The following is a 21,888-nucleotide window of genomic DNA, read 5'->3' as shown; positions in this document are numbered from 1 at the left end:
GAAAAATAAATAAGCTGATAAAAATCATCAAGCAGCAGTGGAATTAGGAATACAGCCAAACCCACAATGTTTGGGAATATATGTGCCTCTCATTGACTAAAGGAGTTATTTCTAAAAACAATGAGTCACTACGAAAAGATTCATTCTTAGAGTGGCAAAAAAGAGAGAGAAGGAGAGAAGTTCTTGAACTGAAGATGGAGTTTGCAGATGTTTAGTGTTTACACTAGTCAGCGTGTGATGCAATTAAAAATATGGTTCGCTCATGTGAGGCATGAACATCAGCTTCAGCCACAGCATGATCTGATCAGTTTTATTTATTTACAGATCTAAATATTTAGAGCTTTCTCTTCCAAGAAGCATGCATGAACTATTCTAACTCATCTGCGCTGGATCTAACATTTTTAACCTTAATATTAGGGATATTCACATGTGAATGTAGGGTGAGGATGCATTTTAGCAGTCATATTGTCTCCAAACCAGCACATCTGCACTTTAAAGCCTGTTCATATTCTCAGTTTCAGATTCCAGCTGGCAGCTGTGAAAGATCAGAGATGGGTCAGGGAGGATAGTCATGAACTAACGCTCATTATGATCCGCTCAGCATGCATGACGAGCCAGACGCGTGAGAGAGGGGGGAGGATGGGCGCAGCGTTTGCAGGTGAGGGAGCCAGGCCTCTGCAGGTGTTCACAGGTCAGGGCTGATTTAGATTACAGGCATGGAGTCAAGTTCACAGCTGCAGTCTGTGATTTTTGTAAGTTTGCCACCAGAAACAGACACCACCGTCCGACCCACCTCTCTGGAGATCAGGTCACGCGGGTTTCTCACCAAAAAGGATTTCAAAGAAGCCGGTTTTTGTGTTTAGAACTCACGAGACCTTTTTGAATGCAGTGCTGATAAGATGGAGATTGAGGTGGTAGATCTAAAGTCTGCATGAGAGGTTATATTCTAGTCCCTGCTCTCCTCCTGCTCCCTCACTCCCTTCTCCCTCTTTTTTCCTTTCTTTCTTTGTCATTTCTTCTTCCTCCCATTCTAACTTTCCAAATACAATTCTGGTCCCTTCCCCCTCTCGCTTTCCTCTGGTTTCTTAATTCCAGTTCCAGATTTTTCTTACGTTTTGCTGTCAGCCACAGAGCAAGCAACCCGTGACCACAGAAGGCAAATTGGGCTTCAGCCCCACCTCCAGACGGGAGCCACTGAGGGCCACAAACCAGACAAGCTCTTCTGGAGGTGAAACAGTGGGTGGTAGAGAGGTTGAGTACGGGAGAAATATAGACAAATCTGAACTAGATTTTTCGTGACAGAGTGAAAAAGAAACTGAAAGACAGTGAGTTACAGACACTGCAACTTTTAGAGGAAGAGGGCAAAGGAACCGAGGACACAACTGAACTAGAGGGATATCCTAAGGGGCAAGGAATCCCCATAACCACCCTCTATTTTCTGCTACTGTTGCATTTCAGAAGGGGAGGGGGTCTCCAGATGTGTTCCCCATCCCCCCTTAAGAGGACTCCCTGTACTCTGTAATTTTGCCAGGCTAAATTGGCTCTCTCAAAAGAGCCTGTGGCAACACAGCCCTGGGCTGAAGAATATCCTGTATACAGACCAAATAGCTGTTAGTCTAGTCTGTTCCTGTCTGACCACAGCGAGGAAAAGATGAGGCTTTGATTTTTTCATGTTCTCTTTTAATATAGTATTAAAATGACTACTGAGAGTAAATAAGTCACAACTGCGGCATGTAAAGTAAAATTAGTGAGATGGTCACATTGTGAAAAATAAAGATGCAATTATGAGAAATAAATTTGCAGTTGTGAGATATAAATTTACAAGTATGATAAGTAAAATTGCAGATATGAAGCAATGATTAAAAATAAAGCTACATTTGTGAGACAGTCACATTGTGAAATATTAAATCACAATGTAAGACAAATATTCATAAGTGTGAGATTAAGTCACAACTACAAGAAATAGTCAAATTTGTCATTCACACTGTATAAAATAAATGAACAAAATAAGAAAAGTCAGAATTGTTAGATATAGTCACAAGAAATAGTCAAATTTGTGAGACAGTCACAATGAGATATGAAGTCATAATAAAGATGCCCAAGTCACAACTGTGTTAACTTGCAGTTCACAAATATGAAAAACGAGAAATGAAGTACAATTTGTAAGAAAGATTGAGATTGTGAAAATAAAATCAGAAGAATTAGAAAGTCATAATTGTGAGAAGTCACAACTATACGAAAATCTAATCTGTAAGTCATATTGTGATCATTGTCACAACGATGAGATAAAAATTCTACAAGTAGTAGTAAAATATGTGAGACAATCACATTGTGAAATATAAAGTCACAATAATGTGAGTCACATTGTGAGACAAGAAATATGTCACAATTATGAGAAAGTCACAATGGTGATATATTAAGTTGCAATTATGAAAAATAAAATCTCAATTACATTTTACTTTTTATTCTGAGGCAGAAACATGCTTCATTGTAGCTTTGCTACAAATTAAATATATTATCCATTGCAGTTATAATAAAATACATTAACTCTCATTAGCATCTCTGTTATACTGCATATTCAGAACTGTTCCCTGGAATTAAAAGTCATTATGTAATTAACATAATCAGATGGGTCTTTGATCCTCAGTAGAGAGGGAGCCTGGGAAAACAATGCTGAATATCTGAGTTGGGGACCTCAAGATAAGCTGACGACAAGTTCCTGCAAACACTGACACCCACCTGACATGTATATTCAGAGCCTGAGGGGTGAGACAGAGCTAAGAGTGGGTACATATCTGTCTCTGCAGGGCTCACTGCCTTAGAATGGGGCTAAGAATATGTCTTCCACATGTGAAGAATAAGTTATATATGCTCTAGCGCAAAGGTTAGGAGTCAAAACACAACCCAGGAGTGCAGATACACTTTAAAAAGTTCTGAAATCTCTTGCCTGTCTTACCCCAAAGACTTTGTACCTTTGTAACGTAATGTGTTCCAGCTCAGACTTTCTTGTTTGATCAAGAAGTTGGCAGTAATTCAGACCAACATCTGAGTCGCAAATAACACTCTGATAGGTTTTGACCAAAGCTAGACGAGTGCAGCAGATGTAAAGCAGACATTAACCTGACTTGCTTCCTTCCACTGCTGGTCATTTTCTCAATGAAGCAAAATATAGAGACACACTAAACTGGATATATAGCAATGTTCCTTCCATCATGACGTCAGTTTGCAGTTTTTTTCTATAATTCAACTGAGATAGGACTTTCTTTGGTAGTTAATGTAGTACACTTCAGGGGGTCAGTTGGCTGACATCTCTAACATCCACAGGTCTGTTAACTGCAGCCCCTCGGGAGAAAGACAGAGAGAGTGAAAGATAGAGAGAGTGCCTGGAGAGCAGGAGGAGTTCTGGCATGTCAGGGAACTCCTGCTAAAACATCAGCTGAGGAGAGGAATTCAGAAAAAAATCATCTATATATTTATTTTAGCACTTCAAACCAGTTCATAATGTCAAGTTAAATGGCAACTGACTTATATCACTAAGCACTAAAATATGTCTAATTTGTGGATTTTCAGCCCTTTTTAGGCCAAGGACCCTTAATGCAAGGACAGAGCTGGAACCCCCATTACATATTGTATTTCAGTTTACTTAATAAATTTTATTCTATGAGTTACAATGAAATATTCATGAGAAACTTTACCTTATAGCTTAGAAGTATACTTAATACTGCATAATTAATACTGGCACAAGAGATCAAATAATAATAAGTGGTGACTGAGATACTAATTAGGGCTATATTTAGATAAAACAAATACATATATTTTGATGTCTTTCGCAATAATAGGGTAGGCGCCGGGGTGAAAAGAGTCAGTACCCACTATTATCGGTGAACAATTGCTTGTCTATAATGTATTTTACAAATGCTTCAAAACTATTAAAAGCATCTAACAATTTGAAAAAAATGAAAGGATCTGGTTTGACAGGATCAAAGGTAACACACCCTCAACACACTAACTGCTGATTTAATTATTTTGTGCTTAAGTGAATGTGTTCTCACATAAGAACATACCTCAATGAACTCTCTATTACAAAGTGGCTGAATTTAGATCAGGTGATGGATTAGTCTTCTAGATTCACACAGGCTGGCTGATTAAAAGCTTTAACCTTTATTTTGGTGGCAGACTGGGTTAAATCATGTGGCTGCTATGATGAATCAAACTCCATGATCATAGAGTTAAACTTCTATTTCTGTATCACACACAGAGAGTGTCATAATTTCTTCATTCTTTACAGTCATCTTAATTGTAGCTCACAGATGTTGAGAGTTAAGATGAGAGTATAGTTAGAGCCGTATCACTACTATCTTTATCGTTGGCCCAGTCTTTCTGAAGATTATGCAACCTCTCTTCTTACTTTCCTTCTCTTTCTTTTTCTCTATTTCTCTTTTTATATGTGGACAGCTTCCATCAGAAGCATCCATTACATCTGAGAGAAAATTCTGGAGGAATGTGCTGCCTTTCCTCCACTCCTCCCCTCCAGATGCTCCTCACCTCCCCCTACTCCAAACCCTCAACATTCCCCCAGACTCTTGGTAGAAGTTGTCTGTCTAATCAAAGACCATCATTTATTATTTCATTCACAGTAAAATGAACATGGTTGTCAACTAGAACTCCCTGCCTTCTAGGATCCACATGAAATGCATTGTGTTTTGCTTCAGATATTACATATGTAAAGTAAAGTAAAGTCGTGACGTATTGTCAAGTATGGTGACCCATACTCGAAATTGGTGCTCTGCGTTTAACCCATCCAAGTGCACACACACAGCAGTGAGTAGTGAACAAATGCACACAAACACACACACACACCGTGAACACACACCCGGAGCAGTGGGCAGCCATGCTGCGGCGCCCGGGGAGCAATTGGGTGCCTTGCTCAAGGGCACCTCAGTCGTGGTATTGAGGGTGGAGAGAGCGCTGTACATTCACTCCCCCCACCTACAATCCCTGCCGGCCGGGGACTCGAACCCGCAACCTTTCGATTACGAGTCCGACTCTCTAACCATTAGGCCACGACTTCCCCATGGTGTCTAACCCTTAAGGCTCAGAGTGTTCTAGATGTACCAGCAAAACAGAAACAACTTTTAGGACAGGTGGGACTTGCCAAACCTGTAGATATCATCTCCAGTCTTCTTCTAGTGTTCAGACATGCTATGTGCTTCTAAAGAATGGTCTTGAATCTGATTCATCATGGAGGGAAGCATCAGACCACCCTTGCTATTCAGGTTTCTGTTTCTTCCTCACATGTGGGAAGTGACTGAACAGGTAAAAGATGTCAGACTGGTATAGATGACTTTGAATTATGAGCAGATGCACGTTAATCGTGTTTTGTTAGAATCTGATTTCCATATTAATAAATGTCTTCTCTATTTTAGTGCGAAAGATCACAGTATCCTGTTTATGAGATTAACACAGTGAATCATTCTCTCTGTCACCAAAGCCATTCTCAGTTTATGATATTGGGCAGAAAACAGCAGTATAATAACAACAATATAAATCCAAAGAAAGAGACAGAATCACAACAACAGCTCCCTTTGTATAAAGGATGCACCAAAGAAATACAGCAGATATATAATATAAAGTCATTTAAATTAGCCTGATGTTTTTCTGCACTGTTGTGGTTCACAGATCCTCTCTGTGATCTTAGCTTTAACACAGTAGAGTGAGACACACTGATTTCCACCCTTTAGCGCAAGCCATGCAATTATGCTAAAGCCGTGATTTAAACGGCCAGACGTGCACACACACATATGTTCTTCTATCACTGTAGGGACTTTCCATTGCCTTCTATAGTTCTTATTCTGAGATAATATTTTTTGTACCCTATTCCTAAAGGCCCCTCAAATCTATTTGCTTTTTTACATTTTAATTAAAGCATTATTTAGCATGCATAGTAGAGGAACAGTTTGCACAATTTAAATTCTGTCATAATTTACTCCTCTAATCTTTGTGTCATTCTAACCCCATATGATTTCCATTATTTCAGACAAAACGATGCAAAAACACAACAAAAGTAGCTTAAATGTGGCCCCATTACAAAGCAAAATACACCAAACCTTCAATTCACTGAAAACTTTGACAATTCTTTTGAGTCAAACCTTTTCAATTAAATGGTTAATCCAGTTCACATAAGTGGTCTGAACGAACCGTCATTGAATGAATCATCACTGGAGGGAACAATGAATAATGACTTAAATGTCTGTCTGTCATTGCACAAGAAGACTTGTTATATAGTGCATGAGTATAGGCCAATATGAACCAGTTTTATGATACTCAATTGTCTTCAGATCCTATTAAAGTCATTCTGATTTGCAGTGACAAAGCTAGGTAAGTAAATTTTAGATAAACTGTCTACATTTGTTTTCCTTTTGTACATGATTTCAGGTGTTACTATCCTTATGGGGATATATGGTCCCCCACACACAAATACAAATTCACACTGAGGAGGAATTACAGGTTATAAATATATCTCAATGCAACAGTGCTGGATTGACCTACAAGCATTTATAAATATAATGGCAGAATGAATGAACAAAACACACAGGAGGTCAGAAACCGGTGTGTGTAACCCAGGAGCAGCTTCCTCTCTGAGGGCACAAGGCAGTCATTCACTGAGCCTTCAAGGGCCAGTGTCTCTCACACACACATACAAACACACACACACACACACACACACATATGCCAAGGGGTAGAGTGGGGGACCATGGAGGGTCTGGAGTGGTCTTTTACAGACGTCCATTCACACACCCACACAGGAGCACAGTGGCATGCATACGCTCATGCATACATACACAGACAGCTATCAGGAGACGTGAATGAGCCTCCTTCACTTACAAGTCTATCTCTCTTTTCTCTATCATCACTCTCCCCTTAGTCAGGTCCTCACAGAGAAAACTGGAGCACAGCTGTTACTCAACGAGGGACATCTGGATTGAATACTACCCGTTAAATACCCTCAGCAACCAACAAACCAGCAGAAAAAAAAAAATAGACAGAGAGGCACTAAAGTAAAATCTTCATAAGAAACCCTAACACTAATCCTTATAAGAAAAGAAAGGATTTCATTAGAGATACAAAGCCAGACAGTGACAAAAATTATCTATCTATCTAGTTGATCTAATATCTATAATCATTTCTATTAGCTTTTTTTTATTATTATTTCAGCATCAAGATTGTAAGTTCAATTTACATATATGTATATTTGGGTCCTGTAACTGGCCACCATTTCTTGAAAGTTTTTCACCAAATTTAATTAACAAGTTAATTTTAAAAGGTCCTGCAGTGTGAAAAATGTATTTTTACTCAATTAATATGAGGACACAAAATGCATATACAATCAAAAAATGTATATCAAATAAGAAGGCAAAAATATTATTTAAAGTGGATATTTCATTAAAAAAAAAGGCTTTTTTTTTGGTCCATTTTGTCCTCTTTTGTGTTCTGCTCAAGAATGTCAGCCATAAAGGTTTGGAATGACGTGAGGGAGAGTAAATTATGAACCAATTTTTGAGGTGAACTTTCCTTTAAAAATAGTTTTAGATGAATTATAGCATGTCAAACCGCAGGACACTGGTACGGTTTCATCTATATTTATCTTCTTTTGTTTATCTATCTCACAACTGCTTCTTCATTAATGAGGTATGATATATATATATATATATATATATATATATATATATAGAGAGAGAGAGAGAGAGAGAGAGAGAGAGTTATAAAGTTGATCATTTATAGTCTATCAACTAGGGGTGTGCGATATATATCGTCTGCGATAATATCGTAATTGTTGTTTTAACGATGTGCGAGTTGACATTATAGAGTATTTTGCAAAAACCAAACAACACGGAGTGCACGCTTACATTACTGATGAAGTCTAGACTGGTGCACATGCGCAATTAGAGAGTGTTCTTTCACTGCATGATTTCTAAAATGCATTAAGAAAGATAACAAAATTCAAGATATTGGGGCAGAAAATGTATATATTTACATCATTTCATATAGTTAAAAATCACACGAAGAGTGCCATTTTTTTCTTCAAAAATCAGCATGATGACAAATGTGATTTTGATTTTATACAACAGTTCAATAAACAGTAAGTTAATATTAAGAGACTCACGTTTTAGACACCATATTGCCTGTTTTTGCTCTATTTCGCCAACAAAAAATCATTCCAAACAGCTACAGTACTGTTTTGCCTCTCTGAGGAACATGACGGTGTTGGTGTTTCTTTCCTGAATGAATCAGTCGTTTAATGATTTGGTTCAGTCGCAATTTGTTAACAGTGACGTGCTGTCACCTGCTTGCGATCTAATTTCACATTTAAAGTCTATTTTCATTTTTAAAATAATTTTAAATATCAGTAGTCAGTGTTTTGTGTTTAAAATATCAAAACATTATGCATTTGTAACTGCAGGTTAAAGCACTCCATGTCCCTCTGAGCTGCATTAAACAGTGTGTAAAAGCATCTAAATACCACTTCAGATGTAACTTCTGCAAAGATTCATTTTGTTGATACTGGTTTCATTTGTTTAGTAACAGCCTAAATGTCTTATTCTAATTGACTAATTAAATGTAACAATTTGACTCAAAAGATGCACACTTTTAGAAAAAAAAAAAAGATTTATTAACGATAAAAATGCGCATAAAAGTTGAAAATCAATTTAAACTAATGAAAAGATTAATTTCTGTTCACTGATGTGAACTGACCACACAGAATATGAAGAATATCAAAAACTGCAGCTGTCCACAGTAGTCAGATATCAGCACAATAACACACTCTGCAAATTATCGTCTAATTATCGTTATCGAAAAAATCCCCAAAAATATCGAGATATCATTTTTTTTCAAAATCGCACACCCCTATTATCAACCACTTTGTATTGTAGAAAATAGCATTTAGGCTTAGGCAGCTCATAAGAGGCTACGGAATACGTCTCCTGTCTGTCCATCCACACAAGATCCAGATGATGCTGCTGCTTGCTTCCCTGTTAAAATAAAGGTCAAACTGTTCCATCTCGTCTGAGCCTCATAATAGTGACATTTGTGATGACTCTTTCCGTCTCTTTCTGTCTCTTTGCGATGGGATTAAAAGAACTTCATCATGAATGTGTGTCAGTAGAAGCATTAGCCACAGGAGTGTCTGAATCGCTGTGGAAGCTGCAGAAGTGTCCTGGGCTCCTAATGGATCATATGTGCTATGCACTACACTATGCTAGCTTCTAGTGAAATGCATTAAAAACCATAACATTACTTTCCTACTGACCTAATTAAAGGAATGTGTTATGCAAATGTTTTTTAAAAAGTCTTCATTTACCCACTTGCATCGCTCCAAGTCTGTATGACTTACTTTCTTCCGTGGAACACTTTAGGATTAATGCACTGGTTGCTCTTTTCCATGGACTGAATGAAGTCTGTATTCGTTTTTAAGACCTCTTTTAATAATAGTATAACTTTTTTTCCACACATTTTGATTTTAGAAGTAGTAGGCTAGTCATTTACTTTCAACATATTAAGCTGGGATGTTCTCAAAGCAATTCACCTTCAGTTTCAAGGAAAAATAACATTTTGGTTTGGAACAACATGATGGGGTAGGCTAATTTTTTCTATATATATATATATATATTTTTTTTTTTTTTTTTTTTTTGCATGTCAGTTTTTTTGTGCAATTTGTTTGCCCCAAATAAACTCATATACCTGTTATCCCACAGTAATACTGTATATTACATTAACTGTCAATATCACCTAAGATGAGGTAGTGTTTTTGTTTTTCGTAGGCATGATTTGATCATTCAGATACTTTCAGAATAAACAACAAAAACACAACGTGATGGTAGCCTATACGGAACTGGTTCCCCACTAAATTAGTTTTCTTACTCTCCTACTTTCTGTGCCAGGTAAACTCATTATTTGTGTTTCTGGCCTCCAAACAGAAAGCAAATATACAATAACTTGAGCATCTTGCTTCGCCGACTGTGGCAGGACACGAGAATCAGGATGAAGCGATCCGTGGGCGTGGTTTGGAATTGTATGGGCGTGGTTTGGTTAAACAGGATGATACGGCGTGAGGGCGTGGTTTGAATAAATAACATTAATGAAGACCTCCCCCCGGTTCAAGTTGGAAAGTGCCCCTATCTGTGTGCAGCTGGGCAAACTTCACAGCTTGAGAACTCCTGACCTTGTTTATGCTTCATTTGCAGCACAGCATCCCAAACATGTGTGACAAATAAACACACAAATAAACTGAACAAACACCTTCATATATACATACATAGGGTATACATATATGCATGTATGTATGTATACATGTAATAAAAGCAGAAGCATATATTTATCTTATCCAGTCATAATAACAGAACGATCATAAATATTTCTAACTTTATAAGAGAATATTATAATGTCATAATATGAGCACAGGAAAAAGTATTACAAAATTCTTAAGACAGATTCTGCACATTTTCCCTCTCTGCCACTGTTCATAAAGGTTTGACATACCACATTGGATAAGAAATCGCTCTCATTCAGATCCTCTAGGTCCAACAGGTTGGAATTGGGAAAAAGTTTGTCCGAAGCGAAGTTGTCCAATATGGTGTCCATATCGGCTGTGAATAATAATTAAAAAAAAGGCTTGGAAAACAATTACAATATCTCAAAGGTGAGATAGGTTGCGAAACTGTTGAAATCCAATTCAAAAACCGCAACCAGTAATATGTGTGTCTTAAGCGACATGCGCTCGTCTGCACGGTCAAGTCGCCTTCATCCACTGAGCGTCTATAGTCTGCCCATCTACACTTCTCTGGAAGTGTCGGGAAATTGGACGTGATTAAAGCGAAGTGGCCGTGCGTGTTTCTTCCAAATCTGTCTCATTCATCTGCGTTGAGTCTCTAAGGGGTAACTAGACTGATACATATTTAATATTGTCTCCGCCCTACTCTCGCTCTTTGCCAAATGGTAACACCCACCTTTCACTTCATTTAAAGCGACAGCGCACTGATTTCCGAGCGCTTCAGTCATTGACGCACATGAAAGACTGAATACATTACAATGACAGCCTTGGCTGCCTATTACGCAAACCTGAATTCAACTTTTAAAAGTAATAGTACAATGTTTTCATGACCACATAATACCAAGAAATCCTTCCTGATGAAACAGAAACTGATTTAGTCATGTTGAATTCATGCAAGATGCTTTAATGGAGGAGATTCAAATGGCAAAAGGGCAAAAATGTGAATTTGAATTTTCAATGCAAGAGGACACATGTAAATATATCAAATAACGTCATATAGGTGTTCAAGTATTTCTTTACTTTGCTGTAAAGATAGAGTGGCAATAACAGTCTCAAACGTGAACTGCCTAAATGATCTCATCTTTATGTCATACATAACCAAAGATGACATTTAGGTGTTGACATTAAAACCAAATCGTATAATAACAGATAAATATAAATATGTGATAATGATGTTTTGGAGGAGTGCTAAGATCCCACATAGACAGTGTGATGTCTTCTGGATTATAAAGTACAGAGGGGTTGTTTATGAAATTTGAGCCATTAAAAGACAGTAGACCAGACATCGATTTAACCTTTAAAACGTGCATTCTTCACGCAACCTATTTTTCATCATTTTGAATGACAAACGATCTCTGTCTGATTGGATAACTTTCCAGTTATGTAATTGGAGTAAATCAATTCACCATAGGGGGATAAGACACACACATGAGTGGAAGATGATTCAGTGTCTGATTACATAGATTGATTCCACTGAATCATTTCATTCATTTGGCTCCTCGCTCTCCTCTTTTAGATTATTTGCTCTTGTCTGTGGAGTGCTAAGAGTCAGTTCAAGTGATGAAAAACTATTTCAGATCAAGTGTGCGGGGTTCACACAAGAGTTTATACGAATGAAACTTAATACTCAGAAATTCTTTCCTCATTTGGCAGAGTTTTCTCACCAGTAACTTTACCTCAGGTTACAGCTCTCTTTCCTGCTTTTTCTCTGTCTTTCTCTTTCATTCAAGGTGCCCTAGTTTTACAGAAACCTGCTCTTCAATAATGGAATTTCTATTTATAGTGAAAGGTGTCATTTTTCAATTCACATCCTACCTTTACATATTACATATGATTACAAAATGATTTTGTGTTATTTAACTCCAAGCAGATTCCAGTTGTCCAGTCCAGTGAAAGTGAAAATATCTATACCTATTATGAATTACTCAAGGCTGTTATGGTTGATGTTAATGGACCAAGTTGATGTTAGCTCAAGGATATGATGGTGATAGGGTTCTCTCAGCAAGTCTCTAGTTTACAGGTTTCCCCTGATTGTACCTGTGTCATTTTCATTGCAGTCCAAGGGCTTAACCATTATATTATGGGTTGTATTATCAAAACACATATATTTATACTTTAGAAATCAGGATGTGTGACAGAGTCAGCTAATTAATGAATTGTTTAAAAGGTCATTTAATTTAGAAAGTAAACACTAAAGAGTCATCAAATGATGTGATGAGACAGACATTAATGTTACTGACACTGATGATCGGCCAGAATCTTGGTCCATGTGTGCCTAATTTCCTGACTGATATTGAACACACATCAATGCTATTTTACTCGTTTTTCATTCATCTTCAGGAGAAATTTACTTTAAATGATTCACACAGAAATATCAGTGAAAGAGTCCCATAGTGTGTGATCGATGACCAATATCCTACCACAATGTAGTCCTCTAAAACGTGCATGTGATGCAGGTGAAGCTGTGATATTTTGAGCTAAACTGCATCCTCCTTATTTCCACAGATTAAGAATCTCTCTGACGTCAAACAGCCTGTAAACACTGGAGAGCTCTCTCTCTCTTTGTAGTTGTCGTGGTAACCCTCACACCTGGTCAGCTCTCCTGTCCGTATGGTTTTTATGGTCATGTGAAGCTTCCGTCCTCCCCCTGTGCAATAAACACACACACACACGCACACACACACACACACACACACATATTCATCCCATAAACAGTATGTGGAAGGTGACATGCTGGAAAAACACCATAAAGCAAAGAAACCATGAGGTTTCACTTTATTTACTGCCTTGTGTCTCCACATGGTCTGCAAATTCCAACCCCCCCCATCCACATCCCCACACACGCCTCTCCGATCAGCAGCTTTTCAGTCACGCTGTGATGTTCGCTGTATACAATACTGTTAAATATTCTATTACGATCTCAAAAGTGTCATACAAACAGCTCGAATTACAATTCTAGGGAAACCACTAAAATGGCATCATGGTATCAGAGAGTAAAATGACCCTTTGGGTTAAGTATATGGTTAAATACGATGACAATGATGAAATCCCTTTGTGTTTGACTAAATTGATAATTTGAATAGATTATCTCACTTTTTAAGTCTCATGAGAAAAAGTTTTACTTGTTTTCCATTTTCACTGGTTTCAAAGTGTATAATTTAAGACCTTTGTTCATTTTTGGAACACAAATTAAGATATTTTTGATGAAATCCAAGAGCTTTCTGACCCTGCATAGACAGCAATGCAACAAGCTAGTAATGACATTGTTAAAATAGTCCATGTGATATCAGTGGTTCAACCGTAATTTTATGAAAGAACTCTCTCTGTGTGCAAAGAAAACAAAAATAATGACTTTATTCAACAATTCTTCTCTTCCGTGTCAGTCTTTAACATATGTTCATGACAGTACCACAACACGTGTGTGGTGCTGCTGACGCTTGAGTCGGCGTTCTGATGTAGAACCCAGATGCGCTGCACCTTGTTTACAAGCAGAGGAATGCACACGTATGGCTCGTGATACTCTTGTGAATGCGTGTTAAAATTATGGTTGAACCACTGATGTCACGTGTACTATTTTAATGATGTTCTTACTACCTTTTTGGGCCATGAACATCGTAGTTGTGCTGCTGTCTATGCAGGGTCAGAAAGCCCTCGGATTTCATCAAAAATATCTAAAGGTCTAAAATATATAAAGGTCACCCAAATACCCAAATATTGTTCCAAAACTGTAAGATTTTCTTCTTTGGAATACAAAACCAGAGATTTAAAAAAAATATCAATGCAATGAAAGTCATTGGTGTCCAGTGTTATTTTGGACTCATTTATCTATCATTGTATGGAAAAAGAGTTGAAACATTCTTTAAAAGAACTATAACTCCCCAAAGGCTTGTGGTTGGGTAGAGATGATATTTTCACTCAACTAGTGGCAGACAGGGGAATTGTTTGAAAAATCTTCTTGGAAAACCTGTTTGAAAAGTCATAATTTTTGACAATCTGTTTGGTGTCAAAAATGGTGCCAAATATATACACACTTCACCTTTTCGAAGGTTTGATGGCGTTTCGCTATCCTGTTTTCATAAGGGTGATAATGGCATTACAATTGTGTGACGGAAATACCTGTGAATAAGAAAAAGAATGAGGAAGAGAAATTCAGAACGGGTTGTTGAAAAAGCTTAATTTTCACTTCTCAGAAAGCAATATCTATGCTTTAGGGTATAATAGTCCACAACAGATTGTTTTTATGAGCACTTTACTCGCTTATAACACACACACTAAAAACAGATTAAAGCATCACTGTACTGGTTTAGCTAATTAGGTAAATTTGAGGTGTTTGTGATGTTTGCAGTGCTACTTGGGGACACTGGTGAATGTGGGAACAGGAAATAAAGGTGAACAGTCTATGCATAATCCACTCAGGCGTTCTTTTCTCTTAATTAACCAATAAGATATCTGACTAATATGCTTACTGCTCCGCTAATGCTAATGTAGCCGAGGTCTAAGGTTATGGTTGTGCGCTGTTTGAAGGTCTGTGAGGGGTGTGTTGATGAGATTACAATACAGCTGACATCTCTGCTCTCGGTTCACACAGCTTCATCTTATTCATTCATTATCTTCACTTCCTCCGTTCTTTCTATTCTTCACTAATCACACACAGCCATTTACACTCACACGCATTGCTATCCAGAGGGCACGGGTGACACTGCAACGCACACCGCAAAGTGAAGGAAGCAGAAATGATCATCCCTTTTTCAAAAAGCACCGTTGAGCCTTCGCTCCATAATTACAGACTACAGTGCACACTCTGAGTGGGATGTGATTATAGCATTACTCTCTGTCTCTCTGTGTGTGTGTATGGGCCAGAACTCTTTGCACCTGTGTCACACTAAACACGGCATAGTCATTCAGTTATGTAGATGAACACCAAAATAATCAAGATCTCCTGTCAGGTGAGAGGTTAACCCCCACAGGACTCAAAAGAGGTTTTCCAAATCCTCCTAGGGTGGACACCATGCACAAGTATTGTAGGAACACCACATCAAGCTCATCTTGGACTCTTACCCCAGACTAAATCAAATTGAAGCAGGCAAATACACATGCTAATTTACACATGCTAAATTAGTAATTTCTTAGGGCTATGAAAGTTAATGTGTTAGTTATATTAATTGAATATGTATTGTAAAAATGTAAGGGAATATCAAAAATAAGTTTACCTTCAGGTTGACAGTGGGGGCCAAAATGATTAGAACACTAGCATTTTCACCAGCTAAAAATGGATTTAAGTCAGTTTTTTCTATCTTTTGCTGTAGTGTGTCAGTGAAATATCAGTTTACGTTTCCAAACATTCATTTTGTCATTAATTGTAATAATCCAGTGAATTTTTGTTTGCACAAGGTGTCTGACAACAGCCAGTGCTCCACACAGAGATCCGATCTGATCATCATCCAGTCTGTCTGGAATGACAAACTGAGACAGGCTAAATCCAGAAGAACTGTGGCAACGTCTCCAGGATATGCTTCAAGGGACCTCCCTGCAAAGCTACAGTACTGTTAAAAGTTTAAGGCACTTGTGTAAAAATGCTGTAAAATGAGGATCCTGTCAAAAATTATGTTGTAAATAGACTTTCTTTATTAATTAACTTCTATTAACTATTAAATCAACATCCTTCGCATTTAAAGCAGTTTTTGCCCTAGGTGCACTTGCGCATAGTTTTTTAGGTAGCTTTGCAGGTAGGCTTCTTGAAGCGTCTTGGAGAAGTTGCCACAGTTCTTCTGGATTTAGTCTGTCTCAGTTTGTTCTGCTTCTTCATGTCACTCCTTGTGGAGTGTTAATGGAACAATTAATAACAGAATTAATGTTTGGAAAAGGAAACTGATATTTCCTACTGACACACTACAGCAAAAGATAGAAATAACTGACTTAAAACCATTTTTTAGCTGGTGAAAATTCTAGTGTTCTAATCATTTTGGCCACCATGTCGAACATTAATAGATACACTGTCAATTTAATACAAAGTAAATATCATATTTAATAACAATCAGGTAATATAATAATATATTTTAGTACAACAACAATATAAAATCTATTCAATTTAGAACAAAAAGCATGTTGTCTATTACACCCATATTAACTAATATTTCACTTTAAATTTAATTTAACACCTATATTTCTCTCACATGTACAAATTGGTCTTTAGACAAAGATATATAATTGCCCAGGGTTGGAAATAACAGGGGCTTGGAGCAGAAATACCACCAAAATGAATATAATGCCCTAAAAATTCAAGATAAGAGTGTTGTTTTTCCAAAGCATGACTGCAAATATGATAATGGCTTTACAATCTATTCAACTTCATAAAAATCTTTGATTGAACTAACCATTTTATAATAATAAGGGACTTAATAAGGTGCCAATATTGCCTGTAGTCACTTTATAATGGCCACGAAAATAATGGCACACAAAACTACAGCAGAACCATCACACATCTTTGAACAACACACAGTGGTGTTTTGATGATGAAGTAATCTGCACTTTTGAATGAACTGGTCAAGCGAATGATTCAAAGAGCCATTTACAGAGACAGTCACATGCTTCATTTCTGAATAAACCAGCATTTTCAACAATTCTGTTGAACAATTCTCATTAAGGCAGTGATTTGTCGGGATTAGGTCCATATTTCGCTATACAAAATGTTATATTTAAAATCTCAGCATTGTCTTAGCATTGTTGCCTACAGTATCTTATTATTTCTCTTGAATTTGACATAAACTATATTACAAATACATTCAATAAGTCTTGATACAATTAAAAATGTCCCTAAAATTCAATTCAAGAGGGCATATATCATCCCTTAAAAGAAAAAGCAATTTCTGTCACTGTTGCTGCCTTAAACTTCAGAAAGTTTGAAAGCCCCTGATTGGCCTGCTCGGGTGGGTACTTACTGATCAAAGTTCACTTCAGATGCGTATGATCTCTCACACGCTAAATGTCAAGTCTGCACCCTAAAATAACAGAAGTGCAAATCTTTCACACACTCAAAGCAAAAACACTTATGCAATCTGAATGCCCCAGTGTCACATGTTCAGATAAACACTGAGTAAAATCCTCTTTCAGTCTCTCCATTCTTTACTGTATGTGAGGTAACATCATAGCCACAGGTGAAGGAGTTTCTATATACCCAATGAAACTGGATAACTGAGCCTGGGTACTGAAGACAGGAAGGTCAGGACACACAATCAGCGAGCAGCCTCCGAGAACAATCCTTCTATACTGCCTATCACAGCTCCAGGCCCTCTGACAAAGCAGGCCTGTGAAACCCAGCCTTTCTTGCTGAAACAAGCAGGGCCGATAGCCATCAATGTAGTTCAATATTTCAGTGAGTCGGGTGTGAGTGGCTCATTGAGAGAAAAAGAAAGAAATGTCCTACAACACAGGGCAGGTGTGGCTGAGATCAAAACAATCTACAAATATTTCAGTTTCACAGGCTTTCAGATTAAATCCAATGAGGATAACACTGAATTTTAGTTTGGGAAAAGCAAAGTGCCTCAGTAGTTTTGTGTTGATGTTCTAACATCTCACCCCTACATTTCATAAGAAGGTAACTTGACTTTTATTTTACATTTTCTGGCTTAGATTAAGTGAAAGTCTGTCGAGGACAGGGACTGAATCCTTTGGCTGTATACAGTTGCTATACAGGACTCAGTCAAAGTTAATGAGACCTAACAGGCGCGCTGTTAATAGCTGCACTATGATCTTGCCTCTGAGGTGCCGTTGTGAGATTCTGAGCCGTGTTCAAAATCCATGACATTCTAACTAGCTACTGTATCCATGACAACCACGCTCGCATTAAAGAACACGGGATCTGTTTGTAACGAGAGGGAGCAGTCAACTGCACAGAAACAAGAGCAGCCGAGTAAAAGACTGACAGAGGAAATGAAAACAAAATATTTTGAATATTTTGTTCATGTCAAACATACGTTTAACGTGCGCTGCAGTGATCATCAGTGTTTCCATGACGTCTGGAAGCAGGTGACACACTGACCATATACCTGAGTCATGATGTCGTGACCGTATGCTAGTAGTTTACGAAGCAGTCCAGTGTAAGAAGAGCCAGTGGTACTATGACAACAGCTAGAGCAGGACTGATGAATGAACATTCGACCATGAAATGAGAAGAAAAACGCACAGAGAGAGAGAGAAGGAAAGAGAGGATCAAATAAAGACGAAGACAGAACAACATAAATGATGGGTTAAAGGATCTGAATGAGAATATTCAGACTCACAAAAGATCTTAATCAATAAGTGCTCAGGAGATCTTCACAAACTTCACAAAACACACTGTACAGAACTGTAATGTAATGGCTCTGAGGTGGTGGGCCATGACCAAAAAATGTATGACAGGTCTGTTCTCATAGGGCCATCGATAGCAGGGAATAACAATGCTGAATACAAATAACCAATCATATCATTACAGGTAGGATAACAAAATAAACTCAATACCTTTTACTATTTATGTCACTGCTGAATATTCGATAAAAATTTCCCTCAATATAGAACACTATAGAGTTAATCGCACAGGTTTTTAGGGCACATTTTACTCCAAAATTTTTTGAAATGTTACATATAGAGTCTCATATAAATAATGTTTATTTAAAATATTCAAAATGGTAGGCGTATATTTACTGTACTGTTGTTCAAAAGTTTTGAGTCAGTAATAGTTTTCATTTTTCATTCATACATTCAGATTGAAGTATGCATATAATTGATCAAAAGTGACATTAAAGACATTTATGTTACAAAACATTTATATTTCAAATATATGCTATTCTTTTGAACTTTCTATTCACCAATGAATCGAGAAAAACGTATCATGGTACATTATATTAAGCAGCACAACAATTTTAGTTTCAACATTGATGATAATAATAATAATAATAAAAAATTTTAAGCACAAAATTAGCATATTAGAATGATGTCTGAAGCATCATAGGCACTGACAACTGCATGGCTGCTGAAAATTCAGCTTTTCCATCACAAGATTAAATTACATTTGACTATATATTAAAATAGAATACAATTATTATTGTAATAATAAATCGTAATAATAATTCTAATAATGTTATAATTATTATTACAATTTATTACAATTATTATTACAATTTTGTAACATTTTTTTACAATTATTGTTTTTGCTGTATTTATATTGATTAAATAAATGCAGCCTTGCATGAGACTTCTTCCAAAAATTTTAAAATAAAATAAAATAAAATAAATAAATACATACATTCGTACATGCATGCATACATAAATACATACATACATACCTTACCAACCTCAAACATTTGAATTGTTCTAAGTTCTTTGAATTGTTATATGTTCTAAGAGTCATGGCTGAATCCAACCCACTCCCTGATCATGTGATTATAAGCAAATATCAACTCAAATATTACAAAAATATTAAGCATCACAATTGTTTTCAACATTGATAATAGAATCATGTACCACTGAAGATTGGAATAATGGCTTTTGAAAATTCACCTTTACCATCACATGAATAAATTACATAAATATAGCCTAATACAAAACAGTTATTTTACAATTCTAATAAAATTACAACATGTACTATTTTACTGTATTTTGAGCACATAAATGCAGATTTGGAGAACATAAATAATGCATATTGGCAGTCCTGTGTCATGTGTGTCATGCGTTCCGGCCTCTTGTGTCCATATTTGGTTTGTTTCCTGTCCTTGTTAAGTGTGATTATTAGTTAATTCTGTTCAGCTGTGTTTTAGTTATTATCTGTAATTAGCCTGTGTATTTAGTTCCTGCCTGTTCAGTTAGTTTTTGTCTAGCCTACTCGTTACTCCTGGTGTTTCTGTGTGTCAGCCCTGCCTTGTCTTTCCCTGTTTGGCTTTATTAAAGACTGTTATTTTGAGTTTATTCCACGTCTCGTGTTCCTCGTTCCTCCCCGTTGTGTGCACCGTGACACATATATGAATAAAAATAATATATTACAGTAGTGAGAATCATTATTAAAAATAAGACAACAGCAGATATCATAAAGTATAAAATGTGCTAAATAGCCCTAAATAATCTCATCACACACACAAAAATTGATTTAAAAAAAGAAAAAAAAGATTTTTCTTCTGAAAAATATTTTATACATTTCTTGACAGATTTTATGCTATGCTCCCATACAGTCCATGACCATTTCAATACATTTCAATGTTTGGGTTTTAAGGACATTTTGCTGACTTCTGTATAATAAACATTACTGGTACTGTACTGGGTGACTTCATATAAAATCTTTTCTAATGGAATAAATTGATTATATTGTTATCTTCAAGTGATAGGGCTAAACATTGCATCACTTGTTTAAAAATAGACTATCAATCTGCGAAGGGGAAAGAACATACTCCTCTGTTCTGCTGCCTCTGATTTATGCATCTTTTAGCTGGGTTGCAATGTGTGCACAACAGTGAGTCTGTGTGTTAGTCATCACCGGGGAGGTTTTTTGGGGGGGTAAAACATTGTTCTGGAAGGTTCTTGTTTCAGACAAGCACTCTTATCACAGAAAAACTGAGAACAATATAACATTGCAAAATGTAGTTTCATAAAGGGATGGATGTTTGTGTATTTGTACGCGCACGCAGGGGGTGGGGGGTGTTGTGAAAAAATGAGTGAGAAAAGAAAATGATGTTGTATGTGTAAAAAAAAAGAGAGAGAGAGAGAGAGAGAGAGAAAGCGTAATGGAGATGACAGCATTGTACATGCCCTAAGCCAGAGACTTGGAATATTGTAACATTTAAACAACATTGTGCTGCGGCCTAGACACAGTTTAATTCAGTTTAATTTCAGTGCATCTAAACATGTATTGCCACAGGGTAATGCACAGTGACCTGAGATTTCCTGCATTCCTGTTAGGATTCTGGAGATATTTGCACATAATCACATTCATACAGAGATGCCATAGAAAACTGCAAACATCATTTTCAACCATCTTCTGTTTGCCTCCTGATTCAGTTCAGACCAGCAATATCCTGCTGATTTCTCTCTTTTCACAAAGTGCAGCTTTATAAATTTAAAACATTTATATATCTTGAAAAGTGAACATTTGTTGTGTCTTCTTTGCACAGTGCTTGTTATCTGGGTTGAAAGGTTTTGCTATGTGGAAATGAAGCAGAGGAAAATTCAATGAAATTCAGTCAAGAAACTGAGATAAAATGTTATGGTATGTTAATTGATCACAATATATAAGAATTGCCATATTAAATTAAATGCTTGCAAATGCATGAACTTGCAACTTAAACTGTATGTTGTAAGGGTTGTATGACTGCTGTGTACATTAGCGTAATTGTGTATATTGTGTATTGAGAAAAATGTAAGCACTAAATTAAGGGCGGCAGAATTAGTGTAGCCATATTTAGTGTGCATTAGAGTAACACTGAGCTGTTTGCCACCTACAGTGCCTACTGTGACTGTGTGGGAACACCTATCGGGTTTGATTCATCTAGAGCAGACTGAGGCACAGCCAGAAGAAAAGCGACAGAACACAAACG

At 36.9% G+C, this 21,888-nt stretch overlaps 1 protein-coding gene across 2 annotated transcripts in view; it reads right to left on the bottom strand.

Moving 5' to 3' along the window:
• Positions 1 to 10,919, bottom strand: part of LOC306861778 (cyclic AMP-responsive element-binding protein 3-like protein 1) — a gene marked incomplete at its 3' end in the record, with an annotated part of 33,224 nt that extends 22,305 nt beyond the window's left edge. For both annotated transcript variants that reach the window (XM_079404251.1, XM_079404252.1), the window contains exon 1: positions 10,540 to 10,919. In XM_079404251.1, coding sequence (XP_079260377.1) covers positions 10,540 to 10,641 — 102 coding nt within the window. In that variant the 5' untranslated portion in view covers positions 10,642 to 10,919. The remainder of the gene's footprint in view (positions 1 to 10,539) is intronic.
• Positions 10,920 to 21,888: the final 10,969 nt, after the last annotated feature.

Source organism: Barbus barbus (genome assembly GCF_936440315.1).
Source record: "Barbus barbus genome assembly, chromosome: 1".
NCBI classification, from domain to species: domain Eukaryota; kingdom Metazoa; phylum Chordata; class Actinopteri; order Cypriniformes; family Cyprinidae; genus Barbus; species Barbus barbus.
The sequence above is the reverse complement of the archived record's forward strand: the minus strand, read 5'-3'. Positions and strand labels throughout refer to the sequence as shown.